This window comes from Rhinolophus sinicus, chromosome 2 (genome assembly GCF_057876585.1).
Source record: "Rhinolophus sinicus isolate RSI-liver-muscle chromosome 2, RSI-T2T, whole genome shotgun sequence".
Lineage (NCBI taxonomy): Eukaryota > Metazoa > Chordata > Mammalia > Chiroptera > Rhinolophidae > Rhinolophus > Rhinolophus sinicus.
In genome coordinates, this window is record NC_142502.1 from 137,232,812 (window position 1) to 137,250,156 (window position 17,345).

Below are 17,345 nucleotides of genomic sequence, written 5' to 3' on the forward strand. Positions count from 1 at the left end.
CACAGACACCCGAGTCGCCTGTCTTCCCCACTCAGGCTCCTGAGTCAGGGCACTGGGTTGTGGGGGAGCCTGGTCTACACTGAGTTATTTGCTTGAGCTTCAGTCCCCTCCTTGGGGGACAGTGTTCCTGAGAAAGCAGCCGTGTGTTGGCAGTCACAGATCTATCAATGAATTCTGATTTGTTATAAAATTTAAATATAAACTTAAAAATTCTGGCTGATTCCGGAGGAGTTTGGAGAAGTCTTAGAAGAACATGTCACTGACGTTTTTCAGAAGGGAGTTTGGGGGCCCACTTCACCCTGCGAGTGGGATTCAGGGAAGTGACTTCTGGTCCTTTCTCAGTCCAGGACCATGACTGGGGCCTTCTCATGCATTAGGAGGACACCCTTGACCCGAGGTCTTTCATGGTGTGTGTTTGCCTTGTCTTTCTTTCAGACGCCCAGCGGTAGCAGAATGAGTGCAGAGGCAAGTGCCCGGCCTCTCCGCGTGGGCTCCCGTGTGGAGGTGATTGGGAAAGGGCACCGAGGCACTGTGGCCTATGTGGGAGCCACACTCTTTGCCACTGGCAAGTGGGTAGGTGTGATCCTGGATGAAGCAAAGGGCAAGAATGATGGAACTGTCCAAGGCAGGAAATACTTCACTTGCGATGAAGGGCATGGCATCTTTGTGCGCCAATCCCAGGTACTCACGCCCTACTTGTACGTGTGCGTGTGTGTGTGCATGTGTGTGTGCGTCTGCATGTGCGTACATGTGCACATGCTTTGTTGCATATGCAACTGAAGTGTTGTTGGTGCTCCCTTTTCCTGGGCATGAGCGTAAGTCTCTGGTTGGGAGAGTGGGAGGTAGTCGGGGAGGAAAGATTGGAGATCCATCCTTAGGTAAGCTGCCCTGAACCCCAGGCTTGCTTGGGGCTTGGGGAGAGGCCCATATCACAGCATAACATTCTTGATCTGGTTATATTGAGTCTATTCTGTGGCTTCAGATTCAGGTATTTGAAGATGGAGCAGATACTACTTCCCCAGAGACACCTGATTCTTCTGCCTCAAAGGTCCTCAAAAGAGGTAACAACCACCCACTTAACTTGACCTCCCACATCCAGGAGTCCCCAGGGACTTCTCCCCAGAACACAGGGCCACAGTGGATCCTGAGATTTTCCATCACCACCATATTCCCTTGTTATAGTTTCCCTTTCCTGCTAGACTGTTCCCTGTCCCACCCCTGTGTACAAACACACACTTGTTTCTGTTTGCTTTCTACAGAGGGAACTGACTCAGCTGCAAAGACCAGCAAACTGGTGAGTGGTTGGGAGTGGGGAGAAATAGAGAGAAGGAGGGAAGGGAGAAAGAGAGCAGGGAGACCCAATGCCAGGCAGGTAGAAGCAGGAGGCGAGTAAACTGAGTTAGCCTGCTAGTTTCCAACCTTCCTGAGAATGAAGCTTCCTGAGTATGAGTTGCTGTTTTAGGGGTGAGTAGTAGGGAACAACTACTAGGGCCTGGAAGTTCAGGGTCAATTGGAACTGAGGCTGGGGGGTGAGAGGAAGGACAGGTCTGACCTTAGTATGTTGTCAACTTCCTACCTTTTGGTACCCAAGGCTGCCAAGATCTCAAGGGCCTGAGGGAAAGGGTTAGCTCGGCGCTAGGGGAAGGAGCTCTCCTGCTCACAGGGGAATGATGAGCTGGGCCCGCTGCCACCTGTCCTAGGTGGTATGTAGAGGGCCTGTCCTAGCTCCCCTTTGCTGCCCCGCACGGGGTGTGAGGTGGGGCTCCAGGCTCGCCAGCTTCTCGGGGCCAGGGTGTGGACATCCTGGGAGCTGATCTTTGAGGGACCCCTCATCGCACTTCCCCAGAGCTCGACAGTAACCTCTGTATGCCTGACTTGGTCGTAATACCTCCACCCAAGATGCCTGGCCAACGAACACAGTGTGACGTCTGTTCTCTAACTCTGCCCTTTCTTACCCTCATGCAGCGGGGACTGAAGCCTAAGAAGGTGGTGTGTTTACTATTTGTGACGGGGTGGGTGAGGGCCAGGAGCCCCCTCCCCAGCTGTCTTGCATGTCTCGGGTTGCTGCATGCACGTGTGTGTGACCGTGGGCTGGGCTGGCCGGAGGAAATGGCGGCCTTGGCTTTCAGAGTTCCTTTGAGGGCTGCAAGGACATCAGGCTCTGTGTCCAGGCCCAGGTAGCACTCATGAGAACAATCCCCACCCCTCCTCGCCTCAGGACTTCTAATCAGAGACTGCAGATGTCTACATAGCCGCCGCATGGAATAGAGCATTTACTGGATTACAGTGGGTTCCCACTTAGCCTGAGCTTGGGGGCAGTGGCAGTGGGGAGTTGAGGGTATGGAAAGTACCAAGTGAGGTGGCTGGGCAAGGCAGCAGGAGGCCAGGGAACAAAGCACAGTAAGAACAGTCACAGGTTGGAACACCTGAGTCTGCGCCTGCCTCTGGGTGGACACTGCCATGAACGCCCGCCAGCCGTCACTCTTTCCCTGCCTCTTCCTTCCTCTGCTGTTGTGCCTGAGGCCCACCTCTCTCCCTTTGCAGCCTTCCAGCAGCCATTATCGGAGTGGTGCTCAACTGTGCCACCCCCTGGAGTCTTTTAAACTCTTAAGTCGCTGCCATGAACACTTCCTCACACCAGCCTTTGCCTTGGGCCTGTGCCCAAGCTGTCTCTGAGCTGCATGTGCCTGTTTGACCTGTATGTGCTGTGCTGTATGTACGATTCTGTGATTTCCTTATTGTCAGCTGACCCTGCATGGAGAGCTGTTGGATGGGGACAGTGGGAGGGGAGAGTCTCCTTTTTGACTCCTGGTTGGTGATAGGTCCTCACTTTGAAGTCTTGTCATAGAAGAGACCACATGCTGGTACTTGCTTTTGGTCCGGTCTCTGCTGGGAATGGGGATGTAAGAAGGGAAATAATACTCCAAAGGATGCTGGACCCATTGCAAGGACATAGAAACTTGGCTTCTTCCTTTAATTATTGTCTCCTCGTTGGGGCTTCCCTCTCACACCAGGCCCCTGGATAGAGAAGAGCATGGACCTCAGTCTGATGTCTGTGGAGGAGTTCTGGCTGCGGCCTGACCTGACACTGGCAGAGCCTGAGCCATGCCCAAGTCCTGGGGTTTGGGCAGCTTCCCCAGGGAAACGTGGCAAAGCCCAGCCTGGGCTGCTGCGCTGGGATATAGTGCCTTTTTGCTCATGGTGCAAAGTGTCAGTCAAGTAAAGTCCCCCACAGGTCTTCCTCTCCAGTGGTTCTCTTGCAGCAGCTGATGGCAGCAGCAGATTGCTTAGCTGAGGGTCCCCGCTCTCACCCTTGGGGAACAGGGAGCTAACTCCAGAACAGAAGAATGTACTTTGAGGGGGAGGGCAGAGGAGAACCCAGATGTCTCTGCAAGGTCCTGGTTCTTTCTTGAAGCACCTTAGAGACAGACTTAACCTGCCTACAGCCGGGAGGGTTGGGAGAGGAGCCAGACACTGTCAGTAGAGCTGCTGCTGAATGGTCCCCAGGGCTTCTGAATGTCACTTTGTGCCCCCCAGAGCTGATGCTGGCGGGAGGGGCATTCTGGGTGTGCGTGCTGCTGAGAAGAGACAGAAGTGGAGTGGATGGGGTTGTGTCCGTGGGCAGTGTGAGTAGGAGACAGGCTGGTGGAGCAGTGAGATCGTGTCCTGCCAGTAATGCCCTGGCCCCAGAAGGTGCCTTTTCCGGGGTAGCCCCTAGCCCAGTTTCTTGGAGCAAACACTTGGGGAGGGGAGCAGAGGGAAGAACCTGTTAATTGGAGGAAGAAGCAGGTGGGATCTGCACAGCACTGTCCAGTCATGAGGAGGAGGAGGAGCCAGCAGAGACAGACGGTTGCTAGGTGACTGAGGAGCAGTGGCTCCGCCCCCTTGGAGCAGAGGAGGGCGGGTGCATGACGTCAGGTGGAGCTGGTGCTGCGGTCACGGAGGCTGCCGTCAGCCTAAACTGGCGACCTGGGCCGGTGCCTCTCTGGTGCCTGCGGGAGCCTGGCGGTCCCTCTGTGCACCCGTGGGGCTTCTGCATCTGAGCCGCAGCCATTTGGGGCTGGGCAGCCGCTGGCCGGGAAGCTGAGGCTGCATTGTTGGGATTTGATGCACTAATCTCCTGTCTCCGCCGCCTTTCCCTCTGTTCGGTCTCTTTCCCTCCCTCCGTCTGCCCTTCCTCTGTGTGTCTATCCTCCTCTCTCCCTCCTCCTTCCTCTCCTGGCTTTCTTTGGTTTTCTGCAATGATGAGACAGGCACCGACAGCCCGAAAGGTACTCTTGCTTGCTCTGGTCCTAATGCTGGGTTGCCAGGGAGATAGTGGCAGCAGGCTGCTGGGGTGGGGGTGGGGCTGATTGACTTCGTCTGTCTACCTGGTTGGGGGAGGAGGGTGGAGGTGAAGTTGGGGGCAGGGAGAGGTTTGTGTCACTGCCGTGCCCCAGACGCTGGACGTTTGCTCCCTCCCTCCCTGGCTTGCTTTTGGCTCTGACTGAGTCTGTGTTCTGGGCCTTGTACCCAGTGGCATTACAGGCTTGGGGTTGAAGCAGCTTCTGCTGCAAAGCAGCTCTGGGAGTTTCCTGTGAGAATCTGGGGAAGCAGGTGCCTCTAGTAGGCCTTCCTCCCCGAACCTCTGCTAGAATGACTCTTGGTTGTACTCCTAGCATCCTTCCCCCACCAGAGTTTGTATCAAGGGGCTTTCCTAGGGTGGGATGAGGACCCTAGAACAGTTTTTTACATACAACTATGGAAGCTTAGCTCAGACTAGGAGTGGTGGAGGTTGGTCTACCTGGCTTCAGTGTCTCCTAGAAAATGGGCCCGGGCCAAATCTTGTCTTTGCTGGAGCCATGAGATACTGGGTAGCAAGAACACTATTTGGGAGTTGGAGTTACTCATCTATTTCCCACTTTGCAGTAACCCGGGTTCCTAGATTTGCTTCAGAGCAGTAGTTAGTATATGCTTCTGCCCATCCCCACCTCCTTTCTTGCAGCGGGGTGGGGTTACTTTGCTGAGCTCTGAGCTTCTAGCTAATGTGATATTCATGGTCCTGACACCTGAGCCCTCTGCCCTGGGGATGCGGCTGCTGCAGGATCTGGTCCTGGGCAAGGGGTGGGTGGGGGTTGGAAGACAGCAGCCCTCGTTCTGCCTTCGGGGCTTGGTCTCCCTCTGTTGGGTTCATATCACTCATTTCTGGGCTCATGCCATTAGTCTTGTCACAGGGTATTTCTAAGGAGTCCCCTGTGGAGTCTAGCACTTGAAGGAAGGGGCTGACCTGGAAAAGTCCTTGGGAATGGTGGGTGGGCGGAGCCTCTGGCTCTGAGCTGGAGTGCCAGAAGTTGTTTGCAGAAGGCATGGTCTCTGGAGTCCTCCACCAGCTGCTGCCTGTGGTCTCCTGTGGCTCAGCCTAGGAGACAGAGGTTCTAGAATTTCCAGGGTGTCTGAAGGGGTGAGGTCTGCAAGGGTTGGGCAAAAGTGAGAGAAGGAAGCAGAGTTCTGAGTTCCTGGAGCAGGAACAAGGTGATGCACTGGAGGGAGAAGGGTTGGGATAGGGCTGAGGGGATGGCGAACCGAAGCCCCATTCCTGTTACTTCTTCTGCTCTCACTGCTGTCCCTTTTGCTGTCTATCTTTGTGCCATTATCCTTTCTTTCCTGCCTACTTCTCCTCTGGCTCCTGTTGCCTGTCCAGACCACAACTCGGCGGCCCAAGGTGAGAAAAAAACAGGCCTCTGTGCAAGCCACTGCTGAATGTACACACACATTTCAGGCATGTGCATGTATGTGGGCATGTGTATGACCAAGTCAGAGCTGGTCACAGTACATCTTGGGTTCTCTTTTTATGGGAGTGTGGGCACTGAGGGTAGTGACAGCCCACCCCTGGGAAAATGACTTCTGGCTCTTGAGTGGATGTCTGAGCCAGTAGCTTGAGTACAAATGAGAGATGAGAGTGGTTGTGGTGAATCAAGTCAAGCCTTCTTGAAGAAGGGTGGTTTGACTAGTTCTGATCTGGGCGGGGATTGAAAGAGGTGAAGAACTTGGCCTTGTAAATGTCTGTCAGAGGCTTTGGGTGGGAGTGTCTGTGGACACACATGGTGTCTGAGTGTCAGCCCACCGGGAGAGCTTCCGAGCTCAGCACTGCATAGGAGAGTACTGGACAGGCCTGTCCGCTCCAGGGCTAGGGGCTCCAGCGCAGCTCCTCCGCCCGCAGCCCCACACGGGCCTAGGTAGTGGCGCCTGGTTAGAGCCTCTGTCATGGAGGGAGGGAGATGACAGAAGCACTGGCTGTGCTGACCTTGTTTCATGGGAGAGTATAAGAATACAAGTTTCCCCTGGCTGTTTTATCTGCAGGGTCCCCTGAAATAGACCAAGGGAAGGAGAATCAGCTTGAGTGCGAAAGAGCAGGGAGGGCCTAGCAGGGGTTTAGAGCCCGGTAACCTCACTTTTAGCCCAGCCTTCTCTGGGAGCATGAAAGTTAGAGAACAAACTCTAATCTGTTCTTTCTCTCTGGAAATGACATTGAGGCACTTTTTATCTCTGGGGGAGGAGGGTGCAGGTCCAGAGCAATGATAGGATCAGGAATATTAAGAAACTGCTAGAATGATCACAAGTGGGTCACGGAGGGGAGTTCTGGGGAGTAAGGGATTCTGCTGTAAGGGGTAGTACCAGAGCTGGGAGGAATGTGAGGTCAGAGCCAAGGGAGGAGGCTTATAATCTTACGTCTTTCTCCATCCCTTCTTTTCCCTCCCCCCCTGCCTCCCTCCCTCCTCCCCTGTCCTTTGTCACTATCTTTGACTGTGTCATTTTCCCTCTCCCCATCACTCTGTGTCTCTGTTCTCGTTGTGCTTTGACACTCCCTTTCTGCCTTTTTCTTTCTGTCTCCTTCCCTCACCATATTCTCATATTCTGTCTCTTGCTCTTTCACCACCCTTACCCTCCGCTCTTTTTCTGGTCTGTCCCTACCCTCTCTGAATAGCCCACCCGCCCAGCCAGTAGTGCTGGGGTGGCCGGCGCCAGTAGCTCCCTGGGCCCCTCTGGCTCAGCATCAGCAGGTGAGCTGAGTAGCAGTGAGCCCAGCACTCCAGCTCAGACTCCGCTGGCAGCACCCATCATCCCCACGCCGGCCCTCACCTCTCCTGGAGCAGCACCCCCTCTTCTTTCCCCCTCCAAGGTAAGGACTGGGGTTAGAGTGAAGATGAACCAAGACACAAAGGGGCCAGTGTCCCCTGGAAGATGTTGGACATTTCCCAGGGTCGGGGAGACCCAGAACTTGGATCAGAAGAGTGAGGACATAGCATATGGGTATCCTGCCTCTAAGCTACCCTCTCCTCTCTGCCCTTCCTCCACACTTTCCCCATATGTATTGGTCTCTACTCAGATGTTTATATGCTACGTGCTTTTGACCCTGGGACTGGAATGATGTTTGCTTGCATTCCTGTCCTTTCTGCTCCAGCTTAGTCTTGGTGGGGGTGGGCGGGGTGGGGGGGAAGGTTATGCACAGAATGATGGGGTCTCTCCTTTGCAGGAGGAAGAGGGGCTGAGGGCCCAGGTGCGGGACCTGGAGGAGAAACTAGAGACCCTGCGGCTGAAACGGGCAGAGGACAAAGCAAAGCTAAAGGAGCTGGAGAAATACAAGATCCAGCTGGAGCAGGTGCAGGAATGGAAGAGCAAAATGCAGGAGCAGCAGGCAGACCTGCAGCGGCGCCTCAAGGAGGCGCGGAAGGTAGGACTCAGGGTGAAGGGGTGGCTGGGCTGGGAGGCAGGGGGTCCGCGGAAGTGCTCTGGAAACACAACTGGAGCTGGAGCCCGGAACGTTCTGTGAGACAGGACGCATCAGGCGTCTCTGCACTTGTGCCCCCACCAACCTCCACCCCTTGTCAGGAAGCCAAGGAGGCACTGGAGGCAAAGGAACGCTACATGGAGGAGATGGCTGACACTGCCGACGCCATCGAGATGGCCACTCTGGACAAGGAGATGGCTGAAGAGCGGGCCGAGTCCCTGCAGCAGGAGGTAGAGGCGCTGAAGGAGCGTGTGGACGAGCTCACCACTGACTTGGAGATCCTCAAGGCTGAGATTGAAGAAAAGGGTAAGGGGCCAGGAGCTGCTGGGGAGCAAGTGGTGGGGTTGGACCCATGTCTGAAACTGTTCATGATTTTCCTCAGGCTCCGATGGGGCTGCGTCCAGTTACCAGCTCAAGCAGTTCGAGGAACAGAACGCCCGCCTCAAAGATGCCCTGGTGAGGTAGGGTACCCTCACTGCTTGGTCCCGGAACCCACTCTTCTGTGCCCAGTTGTGTTAGAGCACACAGTGACTCTGACACACGCTACTCCTCCTGTCTCCCTGCTTCCCCATAGGATGCGGGATCTTTCTTCCTCAGAGAAGCAGGAGCATGTGAAACTCCAGAAGCTCATGGAAAAGAAAAACCAAGAGCTGGAAGTTGTGAGGCAACAGCGGGAGCGTCTGCAGGAGGAGCTGAGCCAGGCAGAGAGTACCATCGATGAGCTCAAGGAGCAGGTCTGGGATGGCCAGCCCCTTGCCCAGGGTCCTCCTCCCCTCTCCCCCGACTCTCTTGTAGGTGCCTCCTGTCTCTGGGCCCCTTTCAGCGCCTTTCTCCCCGTTGCCTCCCTGTAACACAGGTGGATGCTGCTCTGGGTGCTGAGGAGATGGTGGAGATGCTGACAGACCGGAACCTGAATCTGGAAGAGAAAGTGCGGGAATTGAGAGAGACTGTGGGGGACTTGGTAAGAGGAGAGCAGACCCCTGACTTTGACCCTACCGAAGGGTATTTAAAAGGGACTTGCTGAGAGAGGAACTGACACAAGACCCCTGACTTTTGAGCAGGGTGTGTAGTGAGTGGCCTGACCCTGGCTGGCCTGCTCCTTGACCCTGCCTTTCCTTTGTCCCAATTCCCTTGTGGCCTCCCAGGAAGCCATCAATGAGATGAATGACGAGCTGCAGGAGAATGCGCGTGAGACAGAACTGGAGCTGCGGGAGCAGCTGGACATGGCAGGTGCTCGGGTGCGCGAGGCCCAGAAGCGTGTGGAGGCAGCCCAGGAGACGGTCGCAGACTACCAGCAAACCATCAGGAAGTACCGCCAGCTGACCGCCCACCTACAGGTGCCTGTGCACCCCCTGCTCTCCACCCACCATCACCCCAGGGCTCCCTCGTGACCCAGCTGTGCCTCACTGTCCGTCCCTGCTCCCAGGATGTGAATCGAGAACTGACAAACCAACAGGAAGCATCGGTGGAGCGGCAGCAGCAGCCACCCCCAGAGACTTTTGACTTCAAAATCAAGTTTGCTGAGACTAAGGCCCATGCCAAGGTCAGGAAAGCGAGTGGGCCAGAGAGGGGAGAGTGTGGCTGTGGACTGACGCGGTGTGGATTCCTGGGGCAGGGGATGCGTTGTGTGGTGGTTCGGGGGCCTCCTGGCCTGGGCTCCTAGAAGCAGAGGACGTGGTGGCGCGAGGTGCAGTGGGCCTGGACTCTATCGCTGAGCCTGCCTCCCTGTCCCCCACACAGGCCATTGAGATGGAACTGCGGCAAATGGAGGTGGCCCAGGCCAACCGGCACATGTCCCTGCTGACAGCCTTCATGCCCGACAGCTTCCTGCGGCCTGGCGGGGACCATGACTGCGTCCTGGTGCTGCTCCTCATGCCTCGTCTCATTTGTAAGGTGCGGCCCGTCAGTCACAGCCCCGCGGGAACCCGGGCACGTGCTGTGGAGCAGGCGCTGAGGAAGCCCGGGGAGGCCCGCCGTCGGCGTCCCTGCTCCGGAGGGTTAGGATGTGGTGGAGGAACGTAGTCAGCAAAGCTCAGGTGGATGTGTATCACACGTGGCCTGTTATGAAGGGGAGGTAGCTGCTTTGAGAGAGCAGAGTTGGGGAGCTGATTTAGATGGAGGGGTGTCCCTGAAGGGTAACATTTGAGCTGAGACCTAGAAGATGACTAGGAGTTAGTGGGGGGATAACTGTCAGGATAGCGTCAGTGGAAGGGTAGCAGGAGCAGCAGCTTGCGGGAAAGAGGTCGGTCCCCCTGCGTCCGCTGCCCTCTCATCCCCATATCCCAAATCCTTACAGCCACCAGCAACCACATCATTATCCATTCCCCTGCCCACCTAGGAGCTGTTGCTGCTTTCTCCACCAGCCAGCCCCCAGTAGTTGCTCAGCTCTGTGTTCTGTATTCCTGAATCTGTGTTCTCCATCCTCTGCTCTGAGCTCTGGGGTCCTGGCACGTCTTCCCATAGGCGGAGCTAATCCGGAAGCAGGCCCAGGAGAAGTTTGAACTAAGCGAGAACTGTTCAGAGCGGCCCGGGCTTCGAGGAGCTGCAGGGGAGCAGCTCAGCTTTGCCGCTGGGCTGGTGTACTCGCTGAGTCTGCTGCAGGCCACACTTCACCGCTACGAGCAGTAAGTGATCCCTGACCCCCATTCCAGGCCACGGGTCCCAGATTGGCTGGAACTACGATGGCCTGGCAGACCCTGGCCTCACAGGGCCGTTGTCTGGTCTCCAGTGCCCTCTCTCAGTGCAATGTGGATGTGTATAAGAAGGTGGGCGGCCTCTACCCTGAGATGAGTGCCCACGAGCGCTCCTTGGACTTCCTCATTGAGCTGCTGCACAAGGACCAGCTGGATGAGACCGTCAATGTCGAACCTCTCACCAAGGCCATCAAGTACTACCAGGTCTGGGGCCAGGACTCCGGCTTGGTGCAGGGTGGACGGGAGGTTTATCCTGGGGCTGTGGCCAGCATAGCCCAGGTTGCGTGCCGGGGGCTCGGCTTGCTGTGGGTGAACTTGCCTCAGGGTGCAGTCCTTGGGGGTTTTAGATTCTCGTGCCTCTGGAGTCCAGTGATGACGGGGGCTCAAACTGCAGTTGGGGAAGAATTTTCCATCTTTCCAAGGCCTATAGGCTGTCTGTTTCTTTGTCATCCCTCAGCATCTGTACAGCATCCACCTTGCCGAACAGCCCGAGGACAGTACCATGCAGCTGGCCGACCACATCAAGGTGAGGTGTCTGGGCCGGGGGTTGAGTCCCATGTAGAGATCAGAAACGGAGGCCCTCGGGGGTGTCACGTAAGACTGGCACAGGGTCGCGAAGGCCAGATCAGGGAAGCCAGAGAACCTGCTTATGTATGGGGTGGGGACTGTTTATAGATGATGATCGGGCAGGAGAGCTCCTGCTGGGGGCTGACGAGCACGCGCTTCTGTCCTCACAGTTCACCCAGAGTGCCCTGGATTGCATGGGCGTGGAGGTGGGACGGCTGCGTGCCTTCTTGCAGGTGAGAGCACAACTGGGCCTGTTCGAGCTCCTCTTTCTTCTTAGTTTCCCCCTCCTCATCGCAGCCCCAATGCTGACTCGGTTTCCCATCCGTTTCTTATTCCCTGAGTAGGGTGGGCAGGAGGCTTCAGATATTGCCCTCCTGCTCCGCGACCTGGAAACGTCGTGCAGTGACATCCGCCAGTTCTGCAAGAAGATCCGGAGGCGAATGCCGGGGACAGATGCTCCTGGGATCCCTACTGCCCTGGCCTTTGGACCACAGGTTTAGGGCTGTGAGGGGGGAGGGAAGGAAGCTGAGTAGAACCAGAAGTTCTACTGAGTAGAACGTTAAGTTCTGCATCTGGGCAGGGGCAAGAATGGTGTGGAGGTCCTGGGAGCTGTGGTGCTGGGCGCGGTGGGCGCCTGAGTCTGGCCTGTCGCACAGGTGTCCGACACGCTCCTGGACTGCAGGAAACACTTGACGTGGGTGGTAGCTGTGCTCCAGGAGGTGGCAGCGGCTGCCGCCCAGCTCATTGCCCCACTGGCAGAGAACGAGGCACTGCCCGTGGCTGCCCTGGAGGAACTGGCCTTCAAAGCAAGCGAGCAGGTGGGCCTGGGTGACTGGGCAGGAGGGTGGGCTGGGAGTCAGGTGGCCGACGTGAGGTTTTCACTGCTGCCCTTGGCTCTTCCAGATCTACGGGACCCCTTCCAGCAGCCCCTACGAGTGTCTGCGCCAGTCATGCAGCATCCTCATCAGCACCATGAACAAGCTGGCCACGGCCATGCAGGAAGGAGAGTATGATGCAGAGCGGCCCCCCAGCAAGGTGGGAGGAGCTCCTCGGGGCTTCTGGGCGGTGGGCAGGACTTAGAGACGCTGCTGTTTGGGGGAGGGGCCTGGAATCTGGAGAGTACTGTCCTGATTAGAAGGCAAGAAATTGGATCTCTCTGAAAGGAACATGTTGGTGACCCCCTCTCCCCACCTCTGTCCTCTGCCCCCACCTGGCCCTTAGCCTCCTCCTGTCGAGCTGCGGGCTGCAGCCCTTCGTGCGGAGATCACAGATGCTGAAGGCCTGGGCTTGAAGCTTGAAGATCGAGAGACAGTTATCAAGGAGTTGAAGAAGTCACTCAAGATCAAGGTGAGAGTAGGGTGGGCTCAGGATCTGGGGGCCAGGAAGTGTTGTGGGGCACAGGGCAGCAGTAAATGTTGGGCTTTGGGACTGAGACGGGTTGGGATTGTGTGGAGAAGTGGCGCCCTTGATCAGTGGGAGCTCTTGGGGGCTCCGGGGGAGCTTTGTTATGGCCTATCCCGGGTCCCTGGGGGGCCGTGGGAGGATGTAAGGGCATTAGAAGCTTTCTGCCCTGGTCCAGGGGGAGGAGCTGAGTGAGGCCAATGTGCGGCTGAGCCTCCTGGAGAAGAAGCTGGACAGCGCTGCCAAGGACGCAGATGAGCGCATTGAGAAAGTCCAGACTCGGCTGGATGAGACCCAGGCGCTGCTGCGGAAGAAGGAGAAGTCAGGCACTTCCCCGGCCCCTGCTTCCTCCATCCCTCCCCGCTGCCAGCCCTCTCAGCCTCCTAACCCACCCCCTGCACAGGCCTCTCATAGTGAGGCTCCCCAGGGGAGCAGATGGTTTTCCTTGCCCACTGCCACCCCCATTATCTCACCCCAGTCTGAACCTGTGTTGCCCTGGTCCTCACCAGCACGGTTACTCCCAGGACCTGTCAGGACTGAGGAGTGGGGTGGGGCCGTGGGGAAGGGACCCGCCCAAGCCCAGCATCTCTTCACAGAGAGTTCGAGGAGACGATGGATGCGCTGCAGGCTGACATTGACCAGCTGGAGGCAGAGAAGGCGGAGCTAAAGCAGCGGCTCAGCAGCCAGTCCAAGCGCACCATCGAGGGCCTCCGGGGGCCCCCTCCCTCGGGTATTGCTACCCTGGTCTCGGGCATTGCTGGTGGTGAGTGCAGTGGGGCAGGCAGCACCGGCCCCCAGGAGACTGAATGGCCTTGCTCTTGTCCTTGGCTCAGTTTGACTCGGCCCCCTTCTTACCCACGGATGTGCAGTGAGGAACGTGCTCGCCCAGTTTCACTCTGTGGCACCTTTCACCAAGATTTTGCTTCTGGAGATGTGCGCCTAGTCCCTCTGACCAAGGGGGGGCGTTACCAAGTTGTCAGCATAGCTCAGAATTACCATGACTCTAGTTGGACTCTAGTATGTGTCCCTTCTGGGTCTGCAGTCTGGTCTTTCTGACCCAGCACTGTATCCCAGAGGGTCATCAGCCTGCAGCGGGCCGGGCAGACTGTTGGGTACCCAGCTGTGCCCGATGCCTGCCCTTCATTGCTCTGCTTGGGCACCATTGTTTTCCCTGCTGAGTTCATGTGGCTTCCCCCTGTGGTACGGCTGTCGTCTTCCATTGCTGCATTCTCCCAGTTTCACTTGGGGCTGGGGTTCTAACCTTTGCCTGGTCTTTTAGTGTGGTCAGAGCTTCTTACCTCGAGTTTTTCTGGCTTCCAAGCTTAGTCTTCCCAGTTTCCTGACCAAGAAGGTGGCCACTGCCATGTTAGTTCTCATCTGCCCTAGAGTTTGTTGTCTTCTCTTCAGTTTCTCACTTACCCTCCTCACCGCCAGAAGACAATTTCCTTGCCCTAGAATTTAGCCCTTAGGGTCTCTAGACCTCCCCTGCTGTACTTGTCTTGTCAGCTGGCCTCACCTAGGGTCTTATCCTCATCAAAACCCCTGTCATTGGTGCTTTTTGATCTTGGGAGGTGACCAAGAGCCTTTTTGACTCCCATGGAGCAGACATGTGGCTTCCTGTTCCTTGGGGAGGGGTCCCCAGAATTACCACACTGTATTGTTTTAGCACAGGCTCTTTAAACAAATACTGGGTCTGAACTTATAAGCCTTCCCATCAGAAAAAGGGTGTCTTTTGCCTCAGAGCAGTGGGAACCCAAAGAACACAGGAATGTGTCTGTAACCTCAACTTATGCTTGTTGCTGGGGAGCAGTAAGGGTGCAGACACGTCGGGGTCTCGGGAGCACTTCCTCTGCCCTTCTTGGAGGTAGAGTATGAATCAGGGAGGCAGGAATGGCTTCCAGCCCCAAGGGCTTCCTCCAGCACATACTCCCACTGCTGCTCTTCCTCGCACGTCACATTCTCATGGCCTCATTCCCCTTTCCTGTCTCCTTCAAACGTCTGCCCCTTCCCCAAAGGTGGGCAGCAGAGGCAGGGTCTTGTTAGAGAAGGTAGGGTGGTCAGGAAAAGGGTGGTCCTGCAGGTCATGCCAGGATTCCTTGGGTGTGTCCTAACCCCCAAATCACCTAATTCCTCTCTCCTCTTTTCCTGCTCCCCACGGGCTCTCCCGAGCACAGAAGAAGAGCAGCGAGGTAGAGACCCGCCCTGGCTGGGGGTTGCCAGGGCTGGTGGGAATTGGGGCTGGGGGAACAGGGTGAGACTTCCCCTCTGGGAGCAGCCAGGACTGGGGGTGGGAGGAGATAAAGAGGGGATGAGCAGGAATGCAGCCCCTTTTCAGCCGTCTCTACCTGGGGCCAATGACATTTGTTGTGGTACCACAGGAGGCGCTCCTGGGCAGGCTCTGGGGCCTGTGCCAGGCCCGGAGCTGGTGAAGGATTCGCCACTGCTGCTTCAGCAGATCTCGGCCATGAGGCTGCACATCTCCCAGCTCCAGCATGAGAACAGCGTCCTCAAGGTGAGGGCATCGCGGGAGGACTGGGGTGAGGCCTGTCTGCCCCATTGGGGACTGCCGGCAGGGCCTTACCACCCCTCTCTTTTTCCTCCCACAGGGAGCCCAGATGAAGGCCTCCTTAGCATCCCTGCCCCCTCTGCACGTGGCAAAGCTCTCCCTCCCGCCCCACGAGGGCCCTGGCAGTGAGCTGGCGACTGGCGCGCTGTATCGAAAGACCAGCCAGCTGTTGGAGAGGTTGAATCAGCTGAGCACGCACACCCACGTAGTAGATATCACGCGCGTGAGCCCTGGTATGCACCTGCCAACCCCCGAGATGAGGAACACACCCCCTCTCTTGCCCCAGGGATGTAGCCCCTGCCCAGCCAGCTCCCACACTGCTCTCTGGTGTCAGAGTTCAGTTTGCTTGATTCACCCCCTCTCTAATGTGTGTGTTCCGCGAGAAGGTCCAGTATCTGCACTGCTGACCCTTAGTCCAGCACAGCTGCCTGCCTGGGCCTCACCATCCTTCCTTTCCCACAGCTGCCAAGAGCCCGTCAGCCCAGCTCCTGGAGCAAGTGGCTCAGCTCAAGTCCCTAAGCGACACCATCGAGAAGCTCAAGGTCAGTGCTGACCCTGCCCTTCCTCACCCTAAGAGCTCTCCCGAGAGCATTCTCTGGCGGAACCTTAGCACAGTGGCTTGCACAGGCCCTGCTGGAGTTCCTCCGGGCCCAGCCCCGTGCCAGATGCCACGTGGCAGGGGAGGTGGAAGGGAAGGCGGGTTTCTGCCTTGGGAGCTCACTGTCTTGGTGCAAACAGAAGGCAGATTCTCATCAACAAAATGGCTTGAGCAGGATCATCTGTAGAGTGTGTGGTTCAGGTGCAGCTTCTGTCAGAGCTGAGACCACCTTGGGGTACAGTGGTTGGGGACGGGTCTCCAGAGCCGGTGGAATCTGAGTTGGGCCCTACTATAAATTGAGGTTGTTGGGGTGGGGAGGGGGTCAGAGGGGAGAGCAGAAGTTTGGCGATTGAGGGGACTGGTCCCTGCTCCAGGTATTAGTGTCCCTGTGAAACAAAAGATGTTGGGGTAGCCCGTGCAGGTCCCCTAAATGAACCCTTGCTCCCCTCCTCCTCCGCCAGGATGAGGTCCTTAAGGAGACTGTATCGCAACGCCCTGGAGCCACAGTCCCCACTGACTTTGCCACCTTCCCTTCCTCAGCCTTCCTCAGGGTAAGAGAGAGTGTGGGGAGGGGCATGGCGAGCCTGGAGGCTCAGGGGGGTCCTTCCTTTCTCCCTTAGAATTTGAAGAGGCCTCTAGGGTCTCAGGTCCAGCAGTTGCACATCCATTTATCTGGCTAAGTCTCAACTCAACAGTTCTTGCACCGCCTCCAGAAATTCCGCTATTTTAGCAGTTAAGCTTCTATTGTCACCCAGAGGGCTCAAAAGTCCCTTGTCAGACTGTATACCCCAATTCTGATTTGGAAAACGTCACCATTGCCTAGGAGCCCCAAAACCTGTCTCCCAGGGCCTGCCTTGTTCTCCGGGCTCAGGGACGAGTGAGCCCCTGACCCAGCGTTCTCTCCTCACCAACCCCCAGGCCAAGGAGGAGCAGCAGGACGACACTGTGTACTTGGGCAAAGTGACCTTCCCGTGTGCGGCTGGCCTCGGACAGCGACACCGGCTGGTGCTGACCCAGGAGCAGCTGCACCAGCTTCACAGTCGCCTCATCTCCTAAGCACTCCTTCCCCCACCGGCCCCCCGCCCTCAGCCCTCCTGCTGCCGCTCTGCCCGCCCGATGCATGGCCACCTCAGCGGCCCCAGGTAGAAGCGTGTGTGTAAAGCCGTTCTGGCCCTCACTCAGCTTCACTCCACCTGTCGGTGCCCTGCCCCTGGTCTGGGTGCCCCTGTTTTCCAGTCCCTGGCCTCTGCCAGAGCTCGCTGTTAGCTGCTCCCTCCTTCCTGGGGGGCCTCAGGGCCTGTGGGACATAGGCTGCGACCCCACCGCCAACGGCTGAGGGAGGGCCACCTGATCGAGGACATCACTCTTTGATTAAAGCAGCTTCTGCTTCTGTGCTTTCTGTGTGGTATCGCCGATCGGTCCTGGGCCATTCAGCTCAGAGCAAGAGTGGAGGAGAAGGGATGCTGAGGAGGTTTTGGGGGCCAAATTTGAGGGCCCTTCTCTGTAGTGACCAGTGGAATGCAGTGTCCCTCAGACTCAAGTGCAGTATGAGCAGCGGGGAAAGGGCTGGACGGATCCTCGGCACCTGCGTTCATTTATGGAGGTAGGAGGGCTGCTGCTTCCTGGATCTTCCCCTGCTGTTCAGACCAGTGTTTGGAGCTGGGCTCATGATGTGATTACCACCCCAGCCAACTTTCTCATGCACTGGCCACAGTCTCCCCATGAGACCTGGGGCCCCTCCGAGGAAATATA

The 17,345-nt window shown here is 57.0% G+C and overlaps 1 protein-coding gene across 21 annotated transcripts in view; it reads left to right on the forward strand.

The window, feature by feature from the left end:
- The window catches only part of DCTN1 (dynactin subunit 1), a 29,472-nt gene extending 12,485 nt beyond the window's left edge, over positions 1 to 16,987 (forward strand). For 3 of the 21 annotated variants that reach the window (XM_074332213.2, XM_019750317.3, XM_019750312.3), the window contains exons 2-32: positions 436 to 681; positions 983 to 1,061; positions 1,260 to 1,294; positions 1,966 to 1,986; positions 4,254 to 4,271; positions 5,681 to 5,701; positions 6,965 to 7,159; positions 7,514 to 7,711; positions 7,870 to 8,074; positions 8,151 to 8,229; positions 8,343 to 8,502; positions 8,625 to 8,729; positions 8,914 to 9,105; positions 9,195 to 9,311; positions 9,509 to 9,661; positions 10,232 to 10,392; positions 10,497 to 10,665; positions 10,919 to 10,987; positions 11,199 to 11,261; positions 11,373 to 11,522; positions 11,685 to 11,846; positions 11,932 to 12,063; positions 12,250 to 12,375; positions 12,608 to 12,750; positions 13,026 to 13,192; positions 14,604 to 14,618; positions 14,808 to 14,941; positions 15,036 to 15,228; positions 15,458 to 15,537; positions 16,055 to 16,144; positions 16,512 to 16,987. In XM_074332213.2, coding sequence (XP_074188314.1) covers positions 454 to 681; positions 983 to 1,061; positions 1,260 to 1,294; positions 1,966 to 1,986; positions 4,254 to 4,271; positions 5,681 to 5,701; positions 6,965 to 7,159; positions 7,514 to 7,711; positions 7,870 to 8,074; positions 8,151 to 8,229; positions 8,343 to 8,502; positions 8,625 to 8,729; positions 8,914 to 9,105; positions 9,195 to 9,311; positions 9,509 to 9,661; positions 10,232 to 10,392; positions 10,497 to 10,665; positions 10,919 to 10,987; positions 11,199 to 11,261; positions 11,373 to 11,522; positions 11,685 to 11,846; positions 11,932 to 12,063; positions 12,250 to 12,375; positions 12,608 to 12,750; positions 13,026 to 13,192; positions 14,604 to 14,618; positions 14,808 to 14,941; positions 15,036 to 15,228; positions 15,458 to 15,537; positions 16,055 to 16,144; positions 16,512 to 16,649 — 3,798 coding nt within the window. In that variant the 5' untranslated portion in view covers positions 436 to 453 and the 3' untranslated portion in view covers positions 16,650 to 16,987. Of the gene's footprint in view, positions 1 to 435; positions 682 to 982; positions 1,062 to 1,259; positions 1,295 to 1,965; positions 1,987 to 4,091; positions 4,272 to 5,680; positions 5,702 to 6,964; positions 7,160 to 7,513; positions 7,712 to 7,869; positions 8,075 to 8,150; positions 8,230 to 8,342; positions 8,503 to 8,624; positions 8,730 to 8,913; positions 9,106 to 9,194; positions 9,312 to 9,508; positions 9,662 to 10,231; positions 10,393 to 10,496; positions 10,666 to 10,918; positions 10,988 to 11,198; positions 11,262 to 11,372; positions 11,523 to 11,684; positions 11,847 to 11,931; positions 12,064 to 12,249; positions 12,376 to 12,607; positions 12,751 to 13,025; positions 13,193 to 14,603; positions 14,619 to 14,807; positions 14,942 to 15,035; positions 15,229 to 15,457; positions 15,538 to 16,054; positions 16,145 to 16,511 lie in introns of those variants that run through there. The other 18 variants (XM_074332200.2, XM_074332201.2, XM_019750315.3 and 15 more) reach the window with 11 other exon arrangements.
- Positions 16,988 to 17,345: the final 358 nt, after the last annotated feature.